This window comes from Perognathus longimembris, chromosome 7 (genome assembly GCF_023159225.1).
Source record: "Perognathus longimembris pacificus isolate PPM17 chromosome 7, ASM2315922v1, whole genome shotgun sequence".
In the NCBI taxonomy this organism is placed as follows: domain Eukaryota; kingdom Metazoa; phylum Chordata; class Mammalia; order Rodentia; family Heteromyidae; genus Perognathus; species Perognathus longimembris.
Window position 1 is genome coordinate 33,498,992 of NC_063167.1, and position 27,619 is coordinate 33,526,610.

The 27,619-nt window shown below is 39.0% G+C and overlaps 1 protein-coding gene across 1 annotated transcript in view; it reads right to left on the reverse strand.

Annotated features, from left to right (window-relative positions):
• Nucleotides 1-2,870: 2,870 nt before the first annotated feature.
• Faf1 (Fas associated factor 1) overlaps nucleotides 2,871-27,619 on the reverse strand; it is a 296,655-nt gene continuing 271,906 nt past the window's right edge. The window contains exons 18-19 of the mRNA XM_048351276.1: nucleotides 26,086-26,301; nucleotides 2,871-3,131 (exon numbers count right to left, since the gene is read on the reverse strand). Coding sequence (XP_048207233.1) covers nucleotides 3,048-3,131; nucleotides 26,086-26,301 — 300 coding nt within the window. The 3' untranslated portion in view covers nucleotides 2,871-3,047. The remainder of the gene's footprint in view (nucleotides 3,132-26,085; nucleotides 26,302-27,619) is intronic.

A 27,619-nucleotide genomic window follows, 5' to 3' on the forward strand; every position in this document is an offset into this window, starting at 1 on the left:
GTTGTTGTTTTCTTAAAATTTTTTGCCAGTCCTGGGGACTGAACTCAGGGCCTGAGCACTGTCCCTGGCTTCTTTTTGCTCAAGGCTAACACTCTGCCACTTGAGCCACAGCGCCACTTCTGGCTTTTTCCATATATGTGGTGCTGAGGAATCGAACCCAGGGCTTCATGTATGAGGCAAGCACTTTACCACTAGGTCATATTCCCAGCCCCCACCCCGCTTTTGTAGCAAAAAAGTCACTGTGATTTGATGTACTATTTTTACTAGTATAAAAACCAAGAAAGTCCTTGATTTGAAATTAAAAAAAAAAAGATTCTATAAAAAATGATCTCATCCAGCTCAGACTGTGCTTGCTTACATTTCAGAGATGAACACCAGTATGTTCATAAAACTAACAGTGCCAGAGCCTGGCAACATCCCAAAGAAGAAGCTTCCAAAAAATTGTATCTTCTGAAAGATAATGGGAAATTTGCACTATTTCTTGGGGCTTCGACTCAGGGCCTGAGCACTGTCTCGGGCTTCTTCTTGCTCAAGGCTAGCACTCTACCACTTGAGCCACAGTGCCACTTCTGACTTTTTCTATATAAGTGGTGCTGAGGAATCAAACCTAAGGCTTCATGTATACGAGGCGAGCACTTCACCACTAGGCCATATTCCCAGCCCTATTTCCTTAAACTTTGAAACTAATTTTCCAAACCCACAACTAATACCCCAAGAACCCAAAGGAGTGACCTAGAATGGGGAGATGACAAGGAACTACAAAGCTCATTGTAAACAGCTGGGAAGAGAATGTTGAGAAAATATTCTGGTTGACTCATTGAATTGAAGCTGGAAAGTAGGAACCATGGAAGTGTGAGGAGGGTAGGAGGAGGAACTGAGAAGGGCACTGCTAATTCTGTGTTGAAAGCAATTCATCTTAATGTTGTGTCCTCATGAGAAAGTATAAAATACTGGAGCTCAGATGAGAACGCCATGTGTGAACAGTGACAATTATCTGATGTCTTTCCTAGCTATGAGGCTTACAGGAGTTTATGAGGCTGAGCAGGCCAGACTGAGAACTTTCCAAGGCAGGATTGAAAAAGGGTTTTTCAATTTCACACACATTCAAGTAACATTTAATAGCTTTTATGAAATTGGTTTCAGAGTAAAGTCTATATTATTGGTATACAGAAGTGAATGGAGTGGGAGAGAACCATATAATGAAGCCAAACCCAAATCAGATGGAACAGGTTAAACATGAAAGTGAATTCAGAGACCCCTCCCTCAAACCCCTATCCATACCCTCATTGCTATTTTTGAATATGGCCTGAGTTCAATGCTGTGTCTTTTCCACAGCAGCTATAGGGGCAATGTCTACCTGGAGCCCAAATGTCCTGGAAGTAACTCTCTCGTGGAGCCAGTTAGACAGGAAGTGGAGCTAGAGAGGAAGTGCTAAATGAGAACTCCCCTCATGGTAGGTCTTCCTTTCAGCCCCCCTAGAGAGACCTGTGGGGTTGGAAAAAACCCATGTGTAAACTGATGAAGCACAAATCTTTTAGGAACAATCTCTTTAAAGAGAGTTCCAGGGGTAGGTCCCTGGTAGAGCGTGAAAGGAAAGATGACGGATTTTTCCTGGCTTTTGGGTAGAGAGAAATGACCAGACATATTTCCAGCTTTGGCTAGAGTCTTATAACAACACCTTGCTGGAGCCAGGGGAGCAAACCTAGCATTATATTTAGAAAATATTCAAGTTGGGATTCCCAACACCTAGGATAAAGACATATGAAAACATTTCAAGGCTAACAGGAAATCATTGGCTATGAAGGTATAAAGATAGTTCTTATGAACTACTGCAAACTCCAAGTCCATAGATTACAAAATTCAAATCTACTAAATCAAACCTCAAATTCTAGATCGAGCCCCCAAATTTTCTCTCTTAAATACATAATGTCTGAATTTTCAGCCAAAGAATGAGATCCCTTCATTTGAGATAGGAGTCCAATATTAAATGTCTAATATTGAAAGTAGAGCAAGTTACTTATTATAGGAGATGCTTCATGGCCTCAAGTTAAACATGAAGTGAATTCAAATGCCTCATTGCATCTCTTATAATGAGATTTTGACCACAGACATGGTGCTTAAAACACCAAGTTTCAAGGCCCAAATGTATGAAGGAGTAGAGGAAGAAGAAAAAAAGAGAGAACTGTATTCAGTATACAATGATGGCTCAGCACCTTAGAAGCTGGTATCTATGGGGTTCTAACTGACTCAACACAGATCTAAAAGCAGCTTCTCACAGCTGGGTCAGATACCAAAGTCTTAGTACAATCTCTTTACACTACCTCAGTATTCACATTGCACACTTGAACACTTTTCCATGTTGCAGTGGAACAGTAAATACCTCCTAGATGGAGACCCAAGGCAGCAGTATTAGATAAATATCTTGCATATATGTCAAAATAGTTCTCAAACAAAATCTTACATCTTAGTAATAAAGTCAGAAAGTACCAACAAAAATGATATGTTTTTTTTTCCTATGACAATGTTTAATCTCCATGCCAAGAATGTCCCATTTACCTTTTTCTCCTCCTGCCTCTTAAAATGAGGTGACAAAGTAGAGACCCAGTCATGAAAATAAAAAGGCAGAGGTGTAAGCCCTGGCTCAATGAGACATATCAAATACATAGCATCCTGGTGTCACCAGACAGAAAGAACTGTCATAAGACACTGGGGAGAAGATGAGCACTGGAGAAGTAAAAACTCTACTAGTGATCACTCACACATCAACAGTACACTAGTCATTGAACAGGGCAAAGTGCAGGGGAGGGGCAGGTGGTAGAACTGGAATTCTTCATTTCATAAGGAGGGTTGGGAACATATACTCATGGATGGGAAATTTTAAGTAGCTATGTTTATTATTACTTTTTTTTTCCAGCAATCTTGCAAGAGGCAGAAGTGTGACACTGAATTGAGTGAGACGAGCATGTGGGCGGGTTGGTGAGGAGCCCATCTCTTGACGAGGGCCAGTGGCTTGTCAAGGAATGGCTGGTTCCACCGCTGAGTCGTGTTTACTCTTTTGCTTCAAGAAAAAGTGTTTCTTGAGGAAACAACTTTACTTCCAATAAAGATTTATTGGGGTCCAGCTGAGTTACCTGAAAAGAAAGAAAAAACATATTTAAAAGTCTGGAACAAGAATAAATTTGTCTACAAGGTATTCAGTGCATCTGTGTGCATTGATTTTGAGCCTACTACACATAAGAATGAACATGTTCAATGGAACATTTTCACCTTATCTTATTCTGTCTTTAAATTAATCCTGTGTGTTGGGTATTAATTTTCCTATCTGAGTAAAACAGGGCTCTCATAAAGGTCAAGTTTAATGGAAGAACTATCACTGACCTCAAGGCATACGTTCTAGAGACCCAGTCTTTTCCTGGACAGTACCTTGGCCTCCTGTGCCCTTGGGAAAGATGTTCCTTCAACAGCTGAGTAGCATCCCGTGGTCCTCTGCTTGGCTAACATATGACAGCAGGGAGGTCTCTAGTCTGCTTTCTGGGGCAAATTAAGAACGATGGAAAAGGGCTAGGACTTATTCTCACTAAAACTACACATAGTAGTTCCCACCATATTCAAAGATGACTGTATCTTCCTGGCAAGGGGCGGCTCTGTAGGGAGGTAAACCATGATCATCTTGTTGGGAATATATTTAGTTTGGAAAAAAAATGTATCACCTAATAATACAACCTTATATCCTAGAAATGAAAAATATAAACTACTGAAAGTAAAGCTAGGCAAAATCTTCTTGGCACCATGGAATACAGAGATCCTAAATCCTAAGCCAGGAGAGGAATGGTATATGAAAGTTTTCTGAATTTGAGAGAGAGGGAGAGAGAGACAGACACAGAAGAGAAAGAGAAAAAGAAAAAAGAGAGAGAGAAAAAGAAAGGGAAGATTTTCCTCTTTATCAAGAGGGAGTAGGAGTTGGGAGTATAACTCAGTGGCACAGTATTTGCCTAACATGTGTAAGGCTCTCCCTGAATCAAGACCTCCCAAAACCAAGTGATGAGTTTTAAAAGGTACTAGTTTAATGGAAAGGACACAGGTTTCAGAACTAGAAAAACTATGGTTTAAACCACAGCTGTGTTGCCTATCAGCTTTGTGGCTTTGGGGTATCAACCTTGTAGAAATGATGTGAGGATTAAATGAGAAAAATATAATTAGCAGTGTCTGGCACAGAGCAGGTGCCAATAATGGGCTCTGTGTGTGAGAGCAACTGTAAAGATAGCTGGACACACAGACAAATGGGCAGCTCCAAGTGTGTGTGAAGAAAGGCCAGGCACTCTCTCATCAGGCCTGAGGTTGCTTGCTCTGCTCTTTAGAGGAACTCTGGGACCATAGGCAAAGACTGCAGCACCTGAGGCAGGCAATTTTGTTTTCTGCTCAACTCAAGCCACTCCTAATGAGATGATTCTACTATCTTCTTCCAGCTAGAGGGAGGGGAACCCCTGGAGACCAAGGTTGGGTATGACAGGCAGTCTGGTAAGTTTAAGAGGAAACACTATCATTGACTATATTCAGATGGAAACTTAGTATGCCCAGGAGGGCCATTAAGGCGACACATCTGCCCTAAGAATCTGCTGTGCTTATATGGAACCTAGCACAAAGCCAGCTCTACTAGTATCTCTAGGTTATGGGCAGATGAACAGGAAAGGTAGTGGGGAGGGCCCAGCCTCCTGTCTTCCAATGCACGGAGGGGCAAGCTGCCGGCAAATGTTTACCCACTTCCCCAATTAATGTACAATACTGCTCTGGCTTCTGTCAACAAACAGAGCTATGCTGCCTCTGTTCCGACTCTTTGGCATTTTCTGCCCAGCTGCTTCCGCTATTGTTCTTAATTAACATGCCAGAGCTCTTCCCGCATCTTCTACTTTGTTATTTGTGGTTTGTAAATATGATGTTTGTTAGGAGAAACCAAAACCATAATAGTGCCAGATCTGTGAGTACAGGCAGAAAAGATGTGCTGGGCAGCAAATGAGGCTGGAACATCAGGCTGCACTGTACTTTACTGGGGTTGTCAACATACAAGGTTAGAAGATTCATTTATTGTACCTACGTTTCACACGAGAAAACAGTGTCCAAGAAAAATAAGTGTTTTTTCTCTAGTCATTTTAAATGGAACTTGGGAAAGAAGAAATACTTTTATTATTATTATTCTCATTTAGTCCATACAATAACCATGCAAGACAGTTGAATTGCAAGATAGTTGTGACTTTTTAAAGACCCTATACTTAGAAAAAGATATATATATATATGTATATATATATATATATATAATAATGGCTTAAAGGTAAAGCAAAACTACACTCCCTATATGACTTTGAAGAAGTTATAAAATTTGAGAGTCTACTTTCCCACCAATAAGAATGAGAGGGGCTGGAGATATAGCCTAGTGGCAAGAGTGCTTGCCTCATATACATGAGGCCCTGGGTTCAATTCCCCAGCACCACATATACAGAAAACGGCCAGAAGTGGCGCTGTGGCTCAAGTGGCAGAGTGTTAGCCTTGAGCAAAACAGAAGCCAGGGACAGTGCTCAGGCCCTGAGTCCAAGGCCCAGGACTGGCAAAAAAAAAAAAGAATGAGAATCATATTTTTTCCTTTGTAGGCCATTGGGATGGTTAAATGGAATGATGTTGGTGAATCCTCTGGTACAGTTTAGAGCCAGTACAGTGGGTGCTCAGTATGGGGTAGCAATGACTGGATAGGGTGCTCCTTGGGTTAGAGGGCAGGTCTGAAAACTGGACTGAAAATTCGAGTTTCATCCTTTCAGCTTCCTGGAGTGCAGGCATGGTGCTGCCTTGTCCAACAGGAATGATTCCCTTTCCCTGACTGGCTAATGCCTCCACCTCTGGAGATCCTCACTTCTAGTTTCAGTTCCCACCCTCATCTCTAATATGGTTACTATAATACCTGGATTGAAAACGGCTCTGTTAGGGTGCCCTCTCTGGTGCCTCAGAGTAAGCGATTACTCCCTCACCTGGGATTCTTATGAAGAGTTTCAAAGCCACAGCAATCTCTGTTTCCTTTCTCTGTTGCCTGACTTAGTGACTGAAGAGAGACTAAGCATATGTAGGAAATGGCACTTGTCCCTAGCAAGATAGTGGCCATACTGGAAACCATCCTATAGTGCTGGCAAGATCTCATTCAAGAAGGAACCTCTTAGGGAGGAGCCTAAAATCTATATCCCACACGGAACTGTGTGGAGAGAGGGCTGGAAGTGGTGGTGCTGGCGCTCGGCTTATCTCAAAGCTGACAAGAGAAGGCAAAGCAGATGTGCTCTGTGAGAGGGGGAGAGCTAGGACTGGTAAGGCAAAATTTGAAGATCAGCAGAAAGAACTCAGCTACCCAGAAAGAACTCAGCTATCCAGAAAGAACAGTTCCGAAAAGCAGCAACAGCAGCTACTGTGGCTAGTAGTGCTTCTTTCTTTTTTTACCTTTTTTTCTCCCTTCAGGTCTTAACTTTCTCCTTGTCCTTTACAATTATCATAGCAACAGCTATGATGTGCTTGCCATACTTCTCCTGTAGCACCTTAACTAGTCTTCACAATAGCTCAGTGAAACTACTGCCATTTACAGATGAAGACATCAAAGTTATCTTGCCCTCTGTTGCAGAAAAGTAAGCTGTATATTTATACTCAGGTCTGTCTGACTCCAAAGTTTAGGATAACCAGAATGATCCTGACTAGCACTAGAATAACCTACCTACCTTGGGGAAGAAGCAAAGAGGGGAAGGAGTGAGCAAACACTCTGTCCCTTCTTAAAGGCTTTAAAATAGAGGCACAGTGGGCTAGGAATATGGCCTAGTGGCAAGAGTGCTTGACTCATATACATGAAGCCCTGGGTTCGATTCCTGAGCACCACATATATAGAAAACGGCCAAAGAGGCATTGTGGCTCAAGTGGCAGAGTGCTAGTCTTGGGCAAAAACAAGCCAGGGACAGTACTCAGGCCCTGAGTCCAAGGCCCAGCACTGCCAAAACAAAACAAAACAAAAACAAACAAAAAAAACCCCAAACAAACCAAAAAACAAAAAAAACTTGACTCATAAAATAGAGGCACATTTGCCAATGATAGCCAACATTTATTTAGCAGTTACTTTGCACCAAACATTCTTTGAAGCACTTTACATGCTTATAAAATAAATTATTTTCATTTTCATAATAATCCTCTGAGGTAGGTTGACTGAGATAGATAGGATTATCTTCTCTTTTGTAGTTAGGAAAATTGAGATAATTTGCCGAAGTAACTTGCCTAAAGTCTCAAAGCTACGAAGGGCTGAGCTGGAGTATTAATCAAGGCAATCTAGCTTTGGGATCCACTTAATTAATATATTACATTGCTAGATGTGTTAGCTGACAGTAGGATCCACATGGAGAAAGAAGTTGGATGTGATACCCTGAGTTTGTTTCTAACCAAGCTTCCAAGACATAAGATCTTCATTTTAAGAATGGCAAAAAGTCAAAGGTCTTTTAAAAAAAAATCCTGAAATGTTTATAAAATACGAATACAAAAACCCAACCTGAGCTTGTGTTTTGCCATTTACTTGGGACTTTGCAGAATTATTGACCCTCTAAATCAACAGAAAATCCTATCCTTTGGGACTTCTTAGAGAGGAGGGGGTGTTCTCAGAGAAGAGGTATAGTTTGACTTTGTCTACAGTTAGAAGAGTAAAGTCAACCATTCTGACATTTTCTTCATTGTACTTAGGAAACCTGAATGGGTATATATTCCTCATTAAGACAATATTTTAGCAAATTGGCTTTGTGAAATGTTTATATTAGCAAAAGCAAAATATATTCTCTATTGATTAAAGTTATTCTTTCCTATATTGACTTTCTCAGCAATTTGAAATTGCTTATACATTTTATTTTTTTCTCACTTCCCTGGTTTGTTCCTCTTTAAAATGCATGACATTGCTGTTGAGAAAAATGTGAATCCATGCAACAGATTTTTATTTGAGGCCGCACTATGGATCCTAAATGTTAGGATGAGAATGTTCCAAAAATACCACATAGGTCTTCATTTTACAAGTGGGCAATTATGGGGCTCAGCTAGGTCAAGTGACTTAGCCCAGGTCATACCATTGATTAAGGGCAGATGTAGTATGTTATCCTAGGGTTCCTGACTTTTGTTTTGGAACTCTTTATAGCCACATCATTCTATCAACTTTTTTTTTTTAATACTAGAAAACAAACACAATAGTACTATTAAGGAGGAGCTATTCAAGGACAGGAGACAAGGAATACTAAAAATAACAGTGAGGAATACTAAAAATAGCAGCAGGAGTAATTTGCATAGTACTTTACAGTTTGAAAGATATTTACACAAACTCTAATTCAGTCATGTGGGTTAGGTACTATAGTCAACCATTCTCTGTTAATTATGCTAAGATATTGCTTTTATTTTAAAATTGAATAAAAAAAGGAAAGTTTGGACCTGATATTTTCTATTTAGGAAATAACCCTACTAGGTTCTATTTTTCTTTTTCATGTTCCTAATATATTTTAACAGTTTGTGGAAAAATGTACTACAGTAGTGTTAAAAAAAAAAAGACTTTTTTTTTTTTTTTTTGCCAAACCAAGTGCCTCTATCTTGTATACTGATATTTCCTGGTATTAATAGTTCCTGGAATTATTTGCTATTTGACTTCAATTGTAACTATTATCTGTACTGTGAGTGACCAGCCAGCCATATTAAAAATATGAATCTTGTGTCAAAGTAGTTAAAAGAAGAAACTGTAACTACCAGGTATACTGCTTGTGACCAGCCAGCCATGTAAGGAAGACAAATCTTTATCAAAGGAATTTAAAAAATAAACTGTAACTACCAGGTGTGCTGCTTGTGACCAGCCAGCCATGTTAGGAAGATAAATCATAATTACCAGAGTTAGTACGGATAAGACCCCTGGAGTGTGAACTTTCCAGTGACCTCATCAACCTCCTCCAACTGCATCTATCAGTTACCCTGTTTCCAGCCCCACTCCCAGCCAGGCATGAGCAGAAAAATGTAAACCCATGGTAAGAATTAAAGAATAGCTCCCTTTCTAACCTTGGTAATCAACTGTACTTACAATAGGAGCCTAACTCCTTTACAAGGAAGAGAGACAGTTTGGATTGGGATAAAAACTTAGCGGTCTGCCCTGCCTGGTATGCCTGCCTAGCTCTGGGGTAATGGCAATGTACCCTTTTGCACAAAAGCAACTGCCGTGACAAAATCTCCTATATCTCTTGTGCATTTATTCATTTCTGACACCAAAGAGGAGTTGTGTGTTTCTAACAGTAGGACTTGAAAATCATGTCTTTGCAATCAGCCCCATTCTAGAATAGAAAATGAGACCAGAGAGTGGATTTAATACACAAGTGGTAGAGGCAACAATCTGGTTTGTTCTTTCATCATTCCAGTTAGTTAACTCCTCTCTTACATAGCCTTTGGGCTATATAACAAACCAACAAAGGCTCCTCAAAATGTTCTAGCTTTTAGAGTAAAATTTGTATTTCGGAAAACTATAGCATCTTTGAGGCAGAATAGCTCTGTTGTCAAATTTTCTCTCATAGTTGCCTTCTTGCCTCTAGTAATCTGTATTTTCTAGGCTGTGTGCTGACAGTAATGACAGCAGAGGACCCTTATGCAGCTTGATTTGCAGGAACAAGACTTTGCTACACTGGCAGAAAATTTACTTTTAGTCTACACAGAGAACAAAACTAAGAGCCTCTTCCTCTCCTTCAGCCCCTCTCCCACCACTGTAAAAACCAGGTCCCATCTTTTACATGAGACAGAGAGAGACCACAATGAACCTCACCAAGTTTAAGGAAATATACCCCTTCTGTGATGGATTATATATTTCTGAAAGTCCCTCCCATAACTTTCAGCCCTCAGCAACCTTAATAAGCTCTTTTCTTTCCAATTTCTCTGAATGTATACTATCAAGTGTGTGAGGTGTAACAGGCAAGGACATACAGGTCTCAGTCTTGGTTCTTAACATTGTAACTTTAGACATTTTTTTACTCTTTTGGATTTATTTTTGCATTAAAAATGTAGAGGTTCCTGACTAAATGGAGTCAATTGGACTGCATTTGAACTTTTGGAAATATAAACACCTGGGTTCAAGTATTTATATTTTCCAGCCAAGTCAGCAGAATGCTTAGGGCCCCCGTTTCCTTCTCTACTGGGTGAAAGGGTGTTGTAGGGATGAGAAGAACTATCACTGAGACTGCCACGTGGACACTATTATGACTCCATGCCTTCTTTATGCACTAGAAGATGTCATCTGCATGTTCCAAGCTACCCCAATGATGGTGGTGGAGGTGATTTACTGAGGGATACTTGGGTTTGATTATCACAACTAGTATGTCTGATGACTATGGCATGCTAATTAATCTTCTGGTTAATTCTTTTAAAAGTTGCTTTTTTTGGGAGGGGGGGGGGCTCCTAGAGTTGTGAGGATCCTATATGAGAAAGCTTGTAATTCCCACGGAGGGGGGACATTTATTTTACACTCAAGTTTCCACACGGAGTGACTACTGAAGGTTCTCCCTAACTCTCACAGAATTATTTTTGTGGTGAGGATTGAATCCCGAGTCTTGAATAAACACTCTTTATTTAGTATTTTCTACCACACACCAAGCTATTTATTCTACATATTACTTAAGTGGTTATAACAAGTCTATGAGATAAGTACTACTATCCTTCCCCTTTTTACAGATAAGTTCTCTGAAGTAAAATAATGGTGAAGGGGCTTGCCCAAGTTAGGAATGACAAGGTTGGAATATATGCCAGGTTTGTGAGCTTCCATGGTCTCATCACTGCTTCTCAGCTTCTGACTTTACTTCTAAACAGGACTCAGATAACAGGACTACTTGGCTTTCCCTGGGGCATAAAGAAGTGCACTCCACAGCTGTGTTCTGCTCAAGTTCCTATTGTAGTGGGGGCCTTTGTTGTTCCCCACAGGATTCCAAGCTGTCTTTTGTAATTGTCAACTTAGTCCCAAAAGCTAATTGTCTATTTTCTTTTGATAAACTACAAGTTCTTAAAGAGGGAAGTTACAAAGTATCAGAGAGAGAGATCTGCTGGTCATGTGCTGGTCAGGGTGTAAAAAGGCTTTGTGTAAAAAAGTCCTTTGCAAACATAAGGGATTGCTATTATCAACAGTACAACTAGTGATTAGTAACAGTAATAAGCAACCATAATAAGCACAAAATCGAGCAACTTCTCTATTTTGCTCCAGGGAGTGACATGATTCCAAAGGAACTACCAATCTGGAAGGATCGCGATATGAGATTGCTCTATGGTTTATCTCCACATTACTTTGCTGGGCCCAAATCTCATTGGAGCACAGGAAAGAAACAGCACTGAGGAAGGGGGAAACAGAAAACAGGGCAAATATTTCTCCTTTTACTACTAAACTGTGATAGAACAACTAAGGTGCTAGTAGTGAGTGAGGTTGGGTAGGTTTCTGAGGCTGTAAAGTATAGGGTACCGAAGACATTTTTTCCTTGTTAACTTACTGTTAGGTGGGAATAAAAGAGATGTTAAAGTCAGAGTACAGGAATGGAGGGAAAACAAAAGGGTAAACAAATGCAGCAATGGTAGTCACTGGACACTAAATTGAAAATGAACTATACAACTTATAGGTGGCAATGGGAGGGAAAAACTGGGAGAGAACAAGGGAAGGAGTGACACTGCCCAAAAAGAAGTGTACTCATTACCTGACTTATATAACTTATATAATTGTAATCCCTCTGTACATCACCTGTATAAGAACAAAACTTATTTTTTTGTCATTTATCATGTATTGGTTTTCTTTTTTTTCCTCTTTATTGTCAAAGTGAAGTACAGAGGGGTTACAGTTTCATATGTAAAAAAACATACAGGGAGAAGACTGTGATAAGGAAGTCCTGCTGTACAGAGAGAAGTTTATAAATCTCTGGAAGCACAAAAACAGGCAAATTCATAAATGGAGGTTCTAGTGGGGCAAGAGAAACCAAGTACAAATTAGCCTCAGTGGTTAAGTCTACACTGTGCCCGATTACAAATGGGCCAAAAGACTGATCTCATCATCCAATAAGGCAGGCAGAAGCTTCAGGGCTGGGTTGATTCTAAGCACCTTTGTATGGTTATCCTAGCCAAGGTACTCAGATAATATCTTCAGGGTGTCTGTGTGCTGACTTGAAAAATACAAAGCAGCACCGATCTAGCGGTCATGATTTACTTTTGGGTGCCAAGACTGTATCACAGAGGACAGCCAGATACTTCTATAATAGCTTTCTAGGAGGTACCTGATAGAAGATTGGTCACAACACTAATGGCTATCTTTGGAACAAGCATTAAGAAACAAATGAAAGGACACATGCCAATCTATTCGTTAAAACTATTAACTTGGCTTAAATGATTTCTGAGAAACTCAGATTGTTTGCCCCACAGTTTCACCACTAGGCATGGATTAAATGCTAATTCCAGAGGCACTAAGAAGAAGCACTGGGCTTTAAATGTTAGCATTCATGTATGCTCTAGAGCAAGTCATTTAGCATTTTGCCATAAGACCCATACTTCTCATCTGTAAATTGAAAACAGTAATCACCCAACAGTCTCTCAACAAAGTATTTCCTTCCTTCATAATTCCACTTGAAAGGATCAGGTTTGATCCTGTCACTTTCCTACTTAAAGAATGATTCCTTACTAAAACAAGATAGTGCCCCTCATTTTTCCAATTTGTAAATTTGTGGTTTAGTGATGTTCCTGACAAAGGTTTGTAGGGGACAATCATGGACAGCATGGTTGGAAAGATAGTTTGGAGATAGAACATGAAAAACTCAAATGTCCTAGTACACACAAATTCAACTTCAGAAAAAAAATCTTTGCTGTCTGGCTTCAGAAAGATCTGGAGTAATGTGCTTGATGTGTTTTCAGGCAGAGTGGCGAAGGAGAAAGTGAGTATTTTGAATGCATTTTAATATCCAAGCAGGGATATGCATGCCAGTGTGCGTAGTTCTGCTCACAAACACCACTCAAGAGCTAGAGCTTTGAACAGGAGTTAAAAGAGTTGAATCCCTAACGACATACAAAAGACTTGCTGGTGTGATTTATTCTGATGTATTTACTTATCCAATTACCAAAACAGCAGGAGATCATTAAATTTTCTAGTTACCAGATGCAGCACGTTCAATATCTTAAATGTTACCAAGGCTCTTTCTGAGCTATTTTGATATTACATTTTACCTGCCCAAAAGCTGTGAAACTGGAAAGCAAGAATCATGAATAGAGCAGAAATGTTCTTTGAAGGCTTGTTCAGCAAGTGCCCATACAATACCAAACCTACATCAGAAACTCCCAAACTCCTCGGGTGAGGAGAAACAAAAGTATTTAGGAAGAGAGGATACTGAGGAAGTGGTACTTGAAGGTAGATGGAGACAGTAAGCATTTTACCCAACAAATCTTTTCTTTTTTCTTTCTTTTCTTTTTTTTTTTTTTTGCCAGTCCTGGGGCTTGAACTCAGGGCCTGGACACTATCCCTGAGCCTCTCTATGCTGAAGGCTGGCACTCTACCACTTTAGCCACAGTACCACGTCTGGCTTTTTCTGTTTATGTGGTACTGAGGAATCAAACCTAGGGCTTCATGCATGCTAGGCAAGCACTCTACCACTAAGCCACATTCCTAGCCCCCAACAAGCCTTTTTCTTCATGCTCATTTCCTATCAGTCGGTTGCTGTCATCACACAGGGCCAGGGCTCAGAGGATAGTAAGGGAACAGCACCTGCTGTGAGACTGCAAATCTGTCTCCTAAACTTAACACACTGCTTTTGGCTACCTGTGTGATCTTACAAGCAATTTTTCCTCCTGGGTCTCCATCTGTTTTAAGGACAGATGTGAATACCATCGGTTAGTCTTCCCTGTACTTATACAAATGTCTCTTGGAGAAGACTGAGCAACTTAAAGGCAGAAACTGCTATTTCTGTATCCTTAGCAACCAAGCAAAGAACTTTGTGCATTATTTGCTCTCAGTAAACTTAGCAAGTTCAGTAAGAATCAAACTAGAGATCACAATGGCACATTAAAAAAATCAGATCAAGCTCACAGTATTTTTTAGAGTAGAGTAGAAAATACATTTATTTTCTTTTGAAAATTTTATACAAAAAAGTGGAATCTAAACTTTTTGAAAAGGAGGTAGTGCCTTGATCCCAACATTCTTAGCTATTCTGGTATCCAAATATTTTTATCTGCTCACAGGCTCTACACTGCAGCTATTATAGGAATTTGCTATTTCCCAAATACATCTTGGGCTTTTTCTCCCTGAACCTTTGGCTATGTTGTTTCCTTTACCTCTTTACCTGGAATGTCCTTTCTCCCCAATACCAAATATTTCAGTGTACAATCTCTCTCCAAGGTTCAGCTCAAATGCTGCTTCCTTCACAAAAACAGGCCTGAGTGACAGAGCCTAAATTAATGTTTTTCTCTTATTCCTGTTACAGAGCTGGCTAATCATACCCTTTCACTGAGTAGGCCACAGACTTGTGGTGTACAGAAACCATAATGTTTTGGGTTGTTTTTTTGTCAGTTGTGGAGCTTGAACTCAGGGTCTGGGCACTTTCCCTGAGCCTCTTTGTGCCCAAGGCTAGTACTCTACCACTTGAGCCACAGTACCACTTCTGGTTTTTGAGTGGTTAATTGGAGATAAGAATCTCACAGGGACTTTCTGTCAGGGCTGGCTTTGAATTGCGATCTTCAGATCTCAGCCTCCTGAGTAGCTAGGATTATAGGCACAAGCCACTGGCACCCAGACATAATGTTCACTGTCAGTCCTCAGGTGTTTCTTCTACTGCCTTGCACATGCCAATTCACTTCTGCTGAATCAATTCCTTTGTTTTACCTTAAGCTCTTCAGACAAGGAGACTGTCAAGGTCTGCTGATAGACTCAAGACTAAATCTGAAATACAAGTATTAGCAATGCCAAAGGTGTCCTTTGCTAAAATAGCAGTCCTATATTTTGCCCAGGCAAGGGATCCTAGAGGATCTAGCTCAGAAGATATACTATACTTTCAGACTGAGTTGTGAAACTGTTTTGAAATTATATTTATGAGTCTCTGCAGTTAGGCTGAATTCTGACAGCACACATGAGGCTTTACTGGCTACCTATACCCAAGATGTAATGTACTGCTAGAAACAGTAACAGTTCAATAAATGTTTGCTGAAAGACTGGAATACTGAATGATTGAATGGATACTCCATAGCCCTCCCCCAAGCCTCCATCAATCCCTAGCAATGGTATCTGGAGGAACTGCATTCTTTCCTATAGCCTTACTCCCTCAGGAGACAGACGTGGTCAGTGATGCCATTTGCAAATTATTTCAGCAAGGCCGTTAGGCTCTGGATACTCTCTGGCCCTAGCCTTACTCAATCCTGCTGCACAGACATAGGAACTGACAATACGTTTGCATCAGTTGCCCTTTCAGAACAGACAGACATTTCCCTGTTTGCTTAAACTGTTGTTGGAATTGGTTAATTAGAAGGATTTAAAAAATCTTAATACTCTAAACAGAGAAAACTGGTTCTGAATTATTAAGCAACATTTTCAATGCATTTGAATAACCTTAAATGACTTAGCTGCCACCTGATCCTAAGCTCTGGCTCAGATAAATAAATGTGAAATATTGCCAAAGCTTCAGCTTATAGGAGTCTCCAGCTACAGTAAATAGAAGCTTAAGTCTCCATAAACTGCTTGGGATGGAGACATTCTCATAAAAAAGGGCAGAAGATGAGTTTACACCATGCCAATGGGACCAGTAAGACAATGGTTTCAGAAGAGAGTTGTTAATCAATATCCACATCATTTAATCATAAAATCACGTAGTATCTGAGGTAAAAGAAGAGCCCATTTTAATCTCAAAAACAAATTTTAGACAAGTATATGAGCTACTTGGAATCACACAAGTGGGCTGAAAGAATAAAAATATGCCCATGATGAATGCTTAGTTTCCTGCTCAAGCTGGGGCATATTTTAAGAATGCAAGAATTATAAGTTGACAACTGGCTGTTAAGACAGTTGAAAAATTTAACCAAATGGGTCCCTTCTGGTAATTGAGCTCCAAAGACTCCATGTTTTTCTTCCCTGACTTAAAGTTTTACTTTCATGGTTATGAAGGGAGAAGGTAAGGGGAGGAAGAGAAAGAAACTAGGAATAAGTGAGGGTGAATGTCATCATAATAGGGCCTTTCAACTTGTCTAGGCTCAAACTGTGAGGGGATAATAGCTTATGAATTTCTGCCTTGGTGAAATGGAAAATACAAAAAGTAGATGCATGAATGGTTAGAAACATTTTATTTCTTCTTATTTACTAAGCAAATATTTCAGTATTTATTTAAGGAAATATGTAAGAAACATGATAAACATTGGAATAGAGTAGTGAACAAGACACTCTGCCTTCAAGGAGTGCAGAGTCTAGTGCAACACAGAGACAAGAATATAGCTCACTGCAATTCAGGGCAGTAAAGGCTATGACAGGAAGAGGGCACTAAAAGAACACAAGGAAAGTATATGCCTAACTCAATCCTAGGGTGCCACCATATATCTTTACCTCCTTATTTCAATGCAACATGTACGACTATTTCCTATAATCTAACCATTTTACTAACATGCATTTACTTGCAATAAATCAAGCAGGTACTGTGCTGGGAACAATCAGATGAATCAGACAAACTCCAAATTACTTGGAACTTGATGTTTACATTTTTCTTTGTTTAAAAAGATATGTAATACCTTAATTTTGTCACTAGGTAAATTTAACCTAACCATTTCTGCTTTTGATATCTTTTGGGTTTTCTAGGCCTTAAGCAAGTTACTATAGTTTTCTGGTCCTCAGTTTCTCATCTGTAAAATAATATCCTTTTCTGTTTCTAACGATTTAAAAGGCATGAGTGAAGAAGGGTTACTTATACAAAGCCTTACAGAAGGTCAATAGGAAGAGGGAAAATGAAATAAATGTGGAAATAGTACAAAAGTGGTGGGGTCAAGATCCCGGGTAAAGAGCAGTGTGTGGGTTGGGTAAAGCTCATAGGCTGGGTTTGTGGCTGGAGCTGACATTGAAGTGAGGCCAGGACAATTTGGCAGACTGATGCATGTGCTAATGCACTCTAGGATTCCACTACTGGTTCTGAAAATTACAAGTGTCTAGAAAAGGTTAATCTACACATTTGCATGATACTGTTATTTTTCTTTACAATGGGGTTATTATGTAGACTAGAATACTGGACACAGAAATAAAGATTTTACTTACAGCCTGATAAGAGTCATACTGGACTGCATATATAGCCTTCAAAATTTTATGTGGCTTCTGATATGGTAAACTTGAATAGTGTAGTTTATTTGCAAATACCTTACAGGGACTGGAGATGTGGCTCAAAGGTAGACAGCTAGTTGTGAACAAAAAAGCTGAGTAAGAGCTTAAGGTCTTGAGTTCAAGCTCTGGTACCAGCACACAAAAATAAAAAATATAAATACCATATAAAATGAAGTTCTGGGGCAAAGTAAGTTTTAAATAACAAGCATAGTTTAAACACATCAACATATCTACCCATAATCAGTAACAGTCACTCTACTTTATGGTATGGGGAAAGGGTCTGGGTTCTAAGAATCAAATACTAGTATTGATGCTGTGTAACTTAGAGAAATTTAATCTCTCTGAAATATGTCTTTACCTGTATAATTGGGACAATAACTGTTCTTTAGAGAATATATCTGGAGTACTGGCATATAACAGACACATAAAAAATTGCCTTATTTAGCTAGTTCTAGCTAGCTGACAATCATGACATTGTCTAGTCCTGCAAAGTATTTATGTCAGTTTTAATTCAGTTGTAATTGTATTATGCTTCATGCCTTGAGCTTAAAAAATGATAACAAACTAAATGCAGAAACTTGAGGAAGCTTGTCTGGCTGTCAAAGCTAGACCTTAATAGTTAATGAGGCTTCTTTTAAGTAGGTAAGTCCAGGATTTCTAAAAACCACAGTTGAGATCAACAGTGTTAGGTTGTTTCCTCTCTTCATACAGGATGTCACTACTGACAATATTTCTGTAAAGATGCCTTAGTCAAGGGCTAAGTCAGTACAGAGAAGGGTTAATATATCAGATCTGGCTGATATTCTTTTGAAAGGCCTGCCTTCAAAGCTAGCTTTTGGTTGATGCCTTGGAACTTCGGGTTTCAAGAATTTCCAGAACTGATGGAAGTGGCTCATTATGCCTAAACCATACAGACAATGTAGTTTATATTGAACTTCCCTTCTGGGAACCTGGTATGCACCAGAGACAGAATACATACACGTTCAGTTCCCAATAAATACCTGGCACAGAGTTCCTGTAAGTATACTTGATTAGTAACACATCATACATGTAGTCTCAAACTGTTGGTGGGGAAATTAAGTCCTATGACTTACTCAGGAAAATATCCTGAGATGGTATATAACTGTATCTGGATTCCCCTAGACTTTGCCCCACATACCTTCTCTCCTTTGCTGAATTTGCTTTTTATTCTGTTGGTATAACAAATCATAGTTGTAAGTGCAATTGCAGGTTGAGTCCTATGAGTCTCCCAAGGAAATAACTGAACATGGAGGTACTCTGGCAGACTTACTTACAATACATTATAAGAAAAAGGTTCCTCTTTAGAATAAAGAACAAATGTTTTTACTCAAAAGAAGTAGGATGGGGTCAAGAGGAAATAAGTAGACAAATGAAGAGGAGAAGAGGGGGAAAAATGCAATCAAGAATTCAATGTATATCCTACAAAATTAAAAAGTGAGGAAGGGGTAGACAGAGGAGGGATAGGCCAGAATGTTGAAAGGGGTGAGGTTGATCAAGATATACTGTATTCATAAACTGCTTTGTTAAATGGTAACTCCTTTGTACACTTACTTAATGGTTTTTAATTACAATCCCAATTTTGTCAATTACTAATATATATGAAAACATTACCTCTCCTGTCTTTCCCTGCACCAAGGACCACAATAGTGGTCCTTCCTCCCAAGGAAGCACCTATTATAATACAAGTGATAAAGAAAAGGTCATCCTCAAATTAAGAATGTGTCTAAAAAACTTATTTTTTAAAGGCGAGAGACAGGTCAAAAGCAGTTACTTTTTGGAGATGGATCAAAGCAGCTCAGCATTACCAACTAAAACAGTGTGGCCTTCTGCTGCACCAAGTGTTTTCATTATCACTTTTGATCTTATCAACACAATATATCTGTGTGGATATATGACACTATCCTCACTTGAAAGATGAAGTAACTAAAATATAGACAGTTGACAAGATGCACTCAATATAACTCAGCAAACAGGCAGAAGTGCCACCACTAGAGCAAAGATCTGCCTGACTTCAAGTACAGATAGGACAGGAAAAAGCATGGAATCATACATCAAAACAGTCTAGGCATTGTTAGTCTTTATACACAATCACTTCATTAAGCCTCGCCGAGCTGCATTTCCCTCATCTCACTTTAAAGACATCTTTTTTTTTTTTTTTTGCATGAACTCAGGGCCTGAGCACTGTCCCTGGATTGTTTTTGCTCAAGGCTAGCACTCAACCACTTGAGTCACAGTGCCACTTCTGCCTTTTTCCATATATGTGGTGCTGAAGAATCAAACCCAGGTCTTCATGTATACGAGGCAAGCACTCTATCACTAGGCCATATTCCTAGCCCCTAAAGACATCCTTAAAACAGGTCTTCTGGCATCAGTCTTTCTCCATGTTAAATTATATTTCCTAGGATTCTAGTGATATATAACAGCAAAGGTAAGTGCTTTCATATTTAATCCACAGTTCTACCAGTTCTTGACTACATAGTCTTGTTTAAAAGACAACATATAGTCTTAGTTCCCATACCTGTGAAATGGACAGAGTACTTTCTGGTACAGCAGATACTGCACATAGCTTTGAAATATGTTTCCGGGATCTTTTGATTTCTTAACTGTAAGTAAGGAAAAACCCACCTTACAGGGTTGCTGTAAGAAGTTAGTAAGTCAATTGTACAATGCCTATGTCAGGGATGGAGGATAAGATTGAGAAAATATTGAACTCAGCAACAAAGGAAATAAAACAACAAGTAACTATAATCTTGATCTTCAAGAAGTCTAGGACACTATAAAGACACTACACCTAAGAATTCTTGAGGTAGAAGAAGCAGCTAAAATATTAGCTAAGGCACATAGGACCCATTGAATAAAATTATTAGCAGAGTTTACCAAACCGTGGGAAAGAGGTAAACATCCACACACAGGTTGTAGTTTGAATTGTAAGCAGGTATGAACAAAGAAGAACATTGTCATGTTACATGATTAAATTTCCAAAAAGAAAATACAAAGTTGCAAGAAAAAGCAAAGCTAACTTAGACTAAGAATTCTGTAGTCCTTAGTGACATGATTTATCTCTCACAAAAAAAGAAGGTAACAGATAAAGATAACAAGTGATGGTAAATATGCAGAAGAGGGAATCCTTTCGCTCTGTTGTTGGGAATGTAAACTGGCAGAGCCATTAGTAGTAGTATGGAGATTCCTATGGCATAGTAATATCACTATTGGGTATATATCTGAAGGAAATAAAATCAGTATGCTAGCCCGGGTAAGAAAGTCTGTGAGACTCTTATCTCCATTAAACTACTCAGAAAAGCCTGGAAGTAGAGCTCTGGCTCAAGTGGTAAAATGCTGTCTCTGAGCCTCTTTATGCTCAAGGCTAGCAAGTCTCACAGACTTTCTTACCCGGGCTAGCTTCAAACCATTATCCTCAGATCTCAGTCTCCTGAGTAGCTAGGATTACAGGCATGAGTCACTAATGCCTGGCTCAGTAACTCTTTTAGCATTCAAAACAGAACTAAACAAGGGGCTGGAATAAAGCACAACAAGAAGAGAAAGAAAAAGAACATGATATACCAAAAGTAGATAACCACTTATCTGAAAGAGTATGTCAAGAAATGAGATTGAAACAGATCTTTTCTCGAACTTCAAAAAAAGTTGGCATGTACACACACACACACCCACACACATACCCTTGGGAAATATAGATATAGAGTTAGAAGGACTGAAAACAGAGGCAAAATGTGCTGACACACTTGGGAGGGGGATCAAAGAGAAGAATAATATTGCCACAAAAATTATGGCTACAAAGATACCAGAAATTAAAACAAATATTGCTGAAAACATACTAAGGGTGTGAACTGAGAGAGTGGAGAAAAATAAGTACAGTAAAATAACAAAGAATGAATTGTTGAATAGCAATTCCTTTATAAAACTGCTTAAAAATAATAAAAATATAATTTACAAAACAGAGAAAATGGATGACAGAGAACATAATTCAATGAAAGCAAAATTGCTAGTGCTGAAGAAGAAAACAAATGTGATAGAAAAAAATTCAAAAATAAAATTTAACTTTAAAAAAGCAGAAGAAAAAAAAAGTCAGCCTGGGCAGGAAAAGTCCATGAGACCCTCATCTCCAATTAATACACAGAAAAACAGGAAGTAGAGGTATAGATCTAAGTGATAGAGTGCTAGCCTTGAGAAAAAGAGCTCAGGCTAGCACCCAGGCCCTGAGTTCAAGCCTGATGACCAACAACAACAACAACAACAACAAAAAAAAAGTGAAGAGAAGAATAAGGGAATACCAACCAAATATCAAGTAACATCTGCTTTTAGGACTCACTCCCAGTGCAATGTTCAGGTAAGGCAAAGGGACCACTGATATCATATAGTTCCAACATATGCAAGAAGTAGAGTATGACTTAAATTCCAGAAATAAACACTATTCCTTCTCCTGGTAATTGTTATTAACAAAATGGTATCCCCCGCCCCTCCCCCCACCACCATCAAATGCAACCAAATAACTCAAGACTGCTAGCAATTTGATAATCCGTTTTTCTCAAGAAGGTCTGCGCCTGCTGCTACCTTGGTAATCCCCCAGTGCTCAGTTCAGTTAAGTATAATGGCCAGCAGACATTTAGTAAATAGTTGGACAGCTGGGAAATCTTAACATGAAGAATTGTTTTGGTAGGGGCGGCAGGGGCATAGAAGAACATTTAATAGATCTTCTGGTGAGAAACCAACCTCTGTATTGTGGAGAAAAGGCTGAAGACACAATAAGACTCCTATAGTTAAGTCTTATATTATTTGTTATTAAAGAGGCAAGGTCTTAAGATGTCTTAAGATGTGCTTTTTAACAGTCTTTAGTTTGGCTGTAATTTAAGATGACTTTTACAAATTAGATCCTAATCCTTACAGACACAGATGGCTATTACAAAATAGCCTTGCAAAAACAGTAGTTGTTAGACTTGAAAGAACACTTAGAGAAGGATGAAGTGCCATTAACTCTTACTCCACCTCTCTCTTAAGGAGGCCTAAAGAGTCCTGGGCTTTCTGGGTTTAGAACAGGAAAACAGGTGGGTGTAGGGAACCTTCTCTGATTTGGAATGGTCTCTCTAGTTCACAAGAGAGGAATTAGTGATTTGGAAGAAGCCTGAAGTTATTAACATAAGACAACAGGTTACTAAATACTTACATATGTGGTACCATGGTGGGAACTGCAGGAAAGACAAATTTGAACATAATACAAGACTACCTCTATAAATCATTACAGAACAATAGAACCCAGTGCTACAAGAGAAGAGTGTACAAAGTACAATGATACATAGATGGGAAGCTTGGGAGAAGAGAGCTTTCTAGAGAGAGCCTTATAGGTTGACATTTAAGCTAGACATTAAAAGCTAGGCCCATCTGAACAAGAGGCCAAATATAGTGCAAAGGGTAGATATTCAAGGAGGAGAGAGTACGTCAAAGTGTAGAGGTATGAGATTTTCTGTGCCATTTGTGAACAGTGAGCAATACCTTATCTCCTGCTGATAGAAATAAATAATAAGAGATAGTATATAAAGTCAGAAAGACAGGAATGTGCCATACTGTACAGTTTTCAAAAATATCCTAAGGGGAAGGAGGGACTATTGAAAAGGTTTTACACTAAAGAGAAATGATTGACGAGGACATTCAGGAAAATCATTGTGTGGCAGATAACTTTTTGTTGACCAAAGACCATAAAATGGGCAAATGATGGATAATGGGAAACTCCTGAGTGCTCCTATATAAGCAAAATTCACTGGCTTGATGTTTCTCTTAGAAGTTAGGACAGACTTGAACTAAACAGTTTTGGGAAGAAAGCTTTGGAATAGGATAGAGACAGACATGAAGTCAGGTAAAAGATAAGGGGAAAAGGGACTGAGAAATTGCCTTCTTTAACAATGTAAAATAGGAGTAAATTATCTTTAAGTAATGGGCTCTCCATTTAGGGATTGTCAAAACTGGCATTAGAATTTCCACTTACAAGGCTGAAAACTAGATCAGTAGAACTTGAGGCAGGTAGGTGGGTAGCAGGCCAAGGCACACTTACATATTACATTGATTCCTGTTTCCTTTCAGTAGCATTTTTTCCCCAATCTACATCTTAATAAAGTGGTATTAATACAGAGGTTGATACTAAACAGAAAACCTATCTTCTTAAAAAAAGATTCTATCTCAAAGTTCTAACAAAATTAAGGTTTAAAAATTTATTTGAAAGAAAATAAAAGTTTTATTTTAGAAAACAAGAGGTCCTTAGACTCCATGTCTTTCAGTACTTTCATTTTACACATTAGGCTCAGGAAAAGAGTAACTTGAAACCAAGCATTGGGAAGGAAGAATTTATCCTGTAAATCCTTTAAGTTTTCCAAGGAGAGATTCTTATCACAAAATATAAAGTAAAAGAGATAGGCAGATCCGATCCTAAACCCTTTGATAGTGGCTTCTTCCCTAAATTATTTTTTACTTAAAAATATTAAACAGTTGTACAAAGGGGTTTCAATCCAGCATGTTGATTATGTGCATCTTGTGTACAGTGCATCTTGATCAGTGCCACCCTTTCTATCATTCTACTCCTCTTAACTCTTTTTTAAAAAACTCACACAGTGAGTGGTAGACTTTTTTTATCTGGATGTGTGGTGGGAGCATATACATATGTATTTGCATGGTTTACTATGAATAAAGGTGAAAAGCTTGGAGCAATTGGTGGGATCAGTGAGAAAAGGACCGTGACTACTTATTTGGGGTATATTCCCTGGACTTAGACATAGTGGCAGAATCTTCATCCCACCTACAGGGGATTTGTGTCTGGGTAGTAGAGGCGAGCACTCTTGCTACTAGGCCATAAAGTCTGTAAGACTCCTTTTTTTTTTTTTTTTTGCCAGTCCTGGGCCTTGGACTCAGGGCCCACCAAAGCTCTGTACTTGGCTTCTTTTTGCTCAAGGCTAGCACTCTGCCACTTGAGTCACAGCGCCACTACTGGCCATTTTCTATATATGTGGTGCTGGGGAATCAAACCCAGGGCTTCATGTATACAAGGCAAGCACTCTTGCCACTAGGCCATATTCCTTCTGGGTAGTAGAGTTAAAAGTTACACTAGTGGTTTCTGACTTTATCCCCTATATCTGACAACCAATGTAAGAGACTTATAAAGTCTAGATTACTAGATTTAGATCACAATGGAATCAAGGGATATTAAGATTTAGTATTTATCTTAGAGTTGAACTAGTCCCAGAAATGAGACTAGCAGGGATACCAACTTAGCAGGAACACTGATTGTAAGAGCAGCAACTATTAGCTCCAACAATAGGGAAATCAGTACTTCATAATATAAGATACTGCTTTCTTAGAAAGTGCTTTTGTATATTTGGCCAGTATTGCCTTCTGGAACCTTCAATTCATTGGTTAGAGTTTTGACCCTCTGCAGGTCACTTTTATTACACAGTGAAACTTCATGTAGCTGAAGATAACACTCATGTCTCTTATGGCCTTTCTTTTCTTTTGGGCCAGGTCTGGGGCTTGAACTCAGTGCCTGAGCACTGTCCCTGGCTTCTTTTTGCTCAAGGCTAGCACTCTACCACTTGAACCATAGTGCCACTCCTAACCTTTTCTGCATATGTGGTGCTGAGGAATCTAATAGGTCTTCATGTATGCTAGGCAAGCATTCTACCAGTAGGCCACATTTCTAGCTCCTCTCATGGCCTTTCTTTCCTGAAGGATTTGTTTCTCAGATACCAGGATTGACAATTACTTTCTTTTCTTCCATCCCTGTTATAGATGTTCCTTCAGGCTTCTTGTTTCAACATGAAGTCTGTGGACCCTTTCAGGTAGTTTTAAGTGCACGGTTGAATTAGACCATTTATTTATTTTCCTGTTTTGCTTACACTTCTAAAACTATGATTTTTTTTTTTGCTGACAGTTATAACACATTATTAAAGTATATTTAGCTTACTTTAATGTAACCTCTGCTCATGGAATGTATCTTTACATATTCTTGCAAAATTCTGGCTCTTTTATTTATTTATAGTTTCAGTATTTTTCAAAATTTTCTTGAATTATTTTTCATAATTCATGTGATAAATATTTGTTTAGGTTGGCAACAATGTGGTGAGTAACAAAGGGTTAAATACACCATCTCTGGATTCCCTGCAGGGCCATGACAGTCAACATTTTTCTGGACACACCACCTAATCAACAATGGATGACTAACTAACTATAGATCCACATCTTTACTTTGCTGCAGAAGTAGGGGCTGGAATATACACAGTGAAAATATGTCATTACCTCAACTTCCCAGGGTAGTAAAACTATCAAATCACACAATACTCTTTGTTTAGCATAATTCATTCTTGGTGAACCTATAGGCACTGACCTTGATCTTAAGCTGTTAAGTACACAATTCTCAGGTATGCTCTTAGGTATGCAAGATGACACCTCAGGAAAGCTTGTATAAAAGCCAGGATAGTGGAAACAGCTAAATGACGAAGACAGAAAAAAGACCCAGTTCCTAATTTCTTACATAGGCTTCTGGGCATATCTGCTGGCCATATCTTCTCTGAAAGCTAAAAGGAGAATGGTGTGCAGAACAAGAAAGGATTTTTGGATGTCCTGTATCACTTGACATTTCTCAGATTACTTTTTCCAGCCCTAATGATCTGGACTCACTTCCTGAGGGAGATATGGTAACTTACATCTCTCCGAGGAAAGGTGCTCAGTAACTTGAACTCATCCCATGGAAATCCTTTGGAAGCCACAAAATCAAAAACAATCTGGAGCTTATTGCTGGCCAGGAAACGCCGCTCTAGGAACTCGCCACTGGGGGTCCGGATCCGCAGTTTGCTCACAGGCTCAGCATTTTCTTCCTTTGGCTCTGGAGGCAGAGCTTGCTCTAAGGAGAGTCGAATGGCCTAAGTAGATAATAAAAACAGGTGTTAAAATGTGGGACAGATGGGACTGTGGGCATGGAGAGAGACTAGAAAAAAGCTACTAACCACTCACTGAAAAACCACTGCTACACTTATTAAGCAAGTCCAATGCTTGAACAATAGAAATCATGTGTTTTTCATTTTATTAATACAGAAAATTAATTAAAATAAATCCCACCTAGAGGCCACATTATTAAATCACTAGATAACTACATTGAAAATAAACATTTCTCTTTTAAAAACCAACCAAGTAAAGGGCTTAGATATTTGTGATTGAGGAAATATACATCAAGTATCCTGCTGCTTTCTTTTTTTTTTTTTTTTTTGGCCAGTCCTGGGCCTTGGACTCAGGGCCTGAGCACTGTCCCTGGCTTCTTCCCGCTCAAGGCTAGCACTCTGCCACTTGAGCCACAGCGCCGCTTCTGGCCCTTTTCTGTATATGTGGTGCTGGGGAATCGAACCTAGGGCCTCGTGTATCCGAGGCAGGCACTAGGCTGCCACTAGGCTATATCCCCAGCCTCCTGCCGCTTTCTTTATAGGGTGTATGGATTGAGATTATCAGAGGCATTCCCCAAACATATTGCTACATTTATATTTGGGGAAAAAATATTTACCAAGTAGAAAAGATGATTTACAGTGATAAAGTACTTAAAAATCTAAATCTCTAATAGCTATATTTTTCTGTTATAATAAAATTTTTAATTTTATTTATTTTAATATTTATTTTTTTGGCCAGTCCTGGGGCTTGTACTCTCTGCCAGGGCACTGTCCCTGAGCCTCTTTGTGGTCAAGGCTAGCGTTCTACCACTTGAGTCATAACCTCATTTCCAGTTTTTTCTGAGCAGTTTATTGAAAATAAGAATCTCATATGGACTTCTCTGCCTGGGTTGGCTTCCAATCACAATCCTCAGATCTTAGCCTCCTGAGTTGCCAGGATTATGGGCATGACTCACCAATGCCTGGTTTAATTTTAATTTTTTGAAACAGGTATTACTACGTAGTCCCAGCTAACCTTAAACCTGTGATCCTCTTGCTGCAACATCCCAAATGCTGGGATTATAGATATGTACCACCATGCCTGGCACAATAAATATCTTTTTTTAAAAAGACAAAGTTTTCCATGTAGCATCTGACAATAAGATGAATTTTAAGTATTTCCTGATATTAAACTCAGTAAAATTGTAGTATATGTGTATATGAATAATGTATATAAAAATTAAGTGCCAGTTTCAGTATGTCTATTATAGTATTCACTATACCATACCATATTATTTCTCTAATGTCTGGCTTAACCATTGGT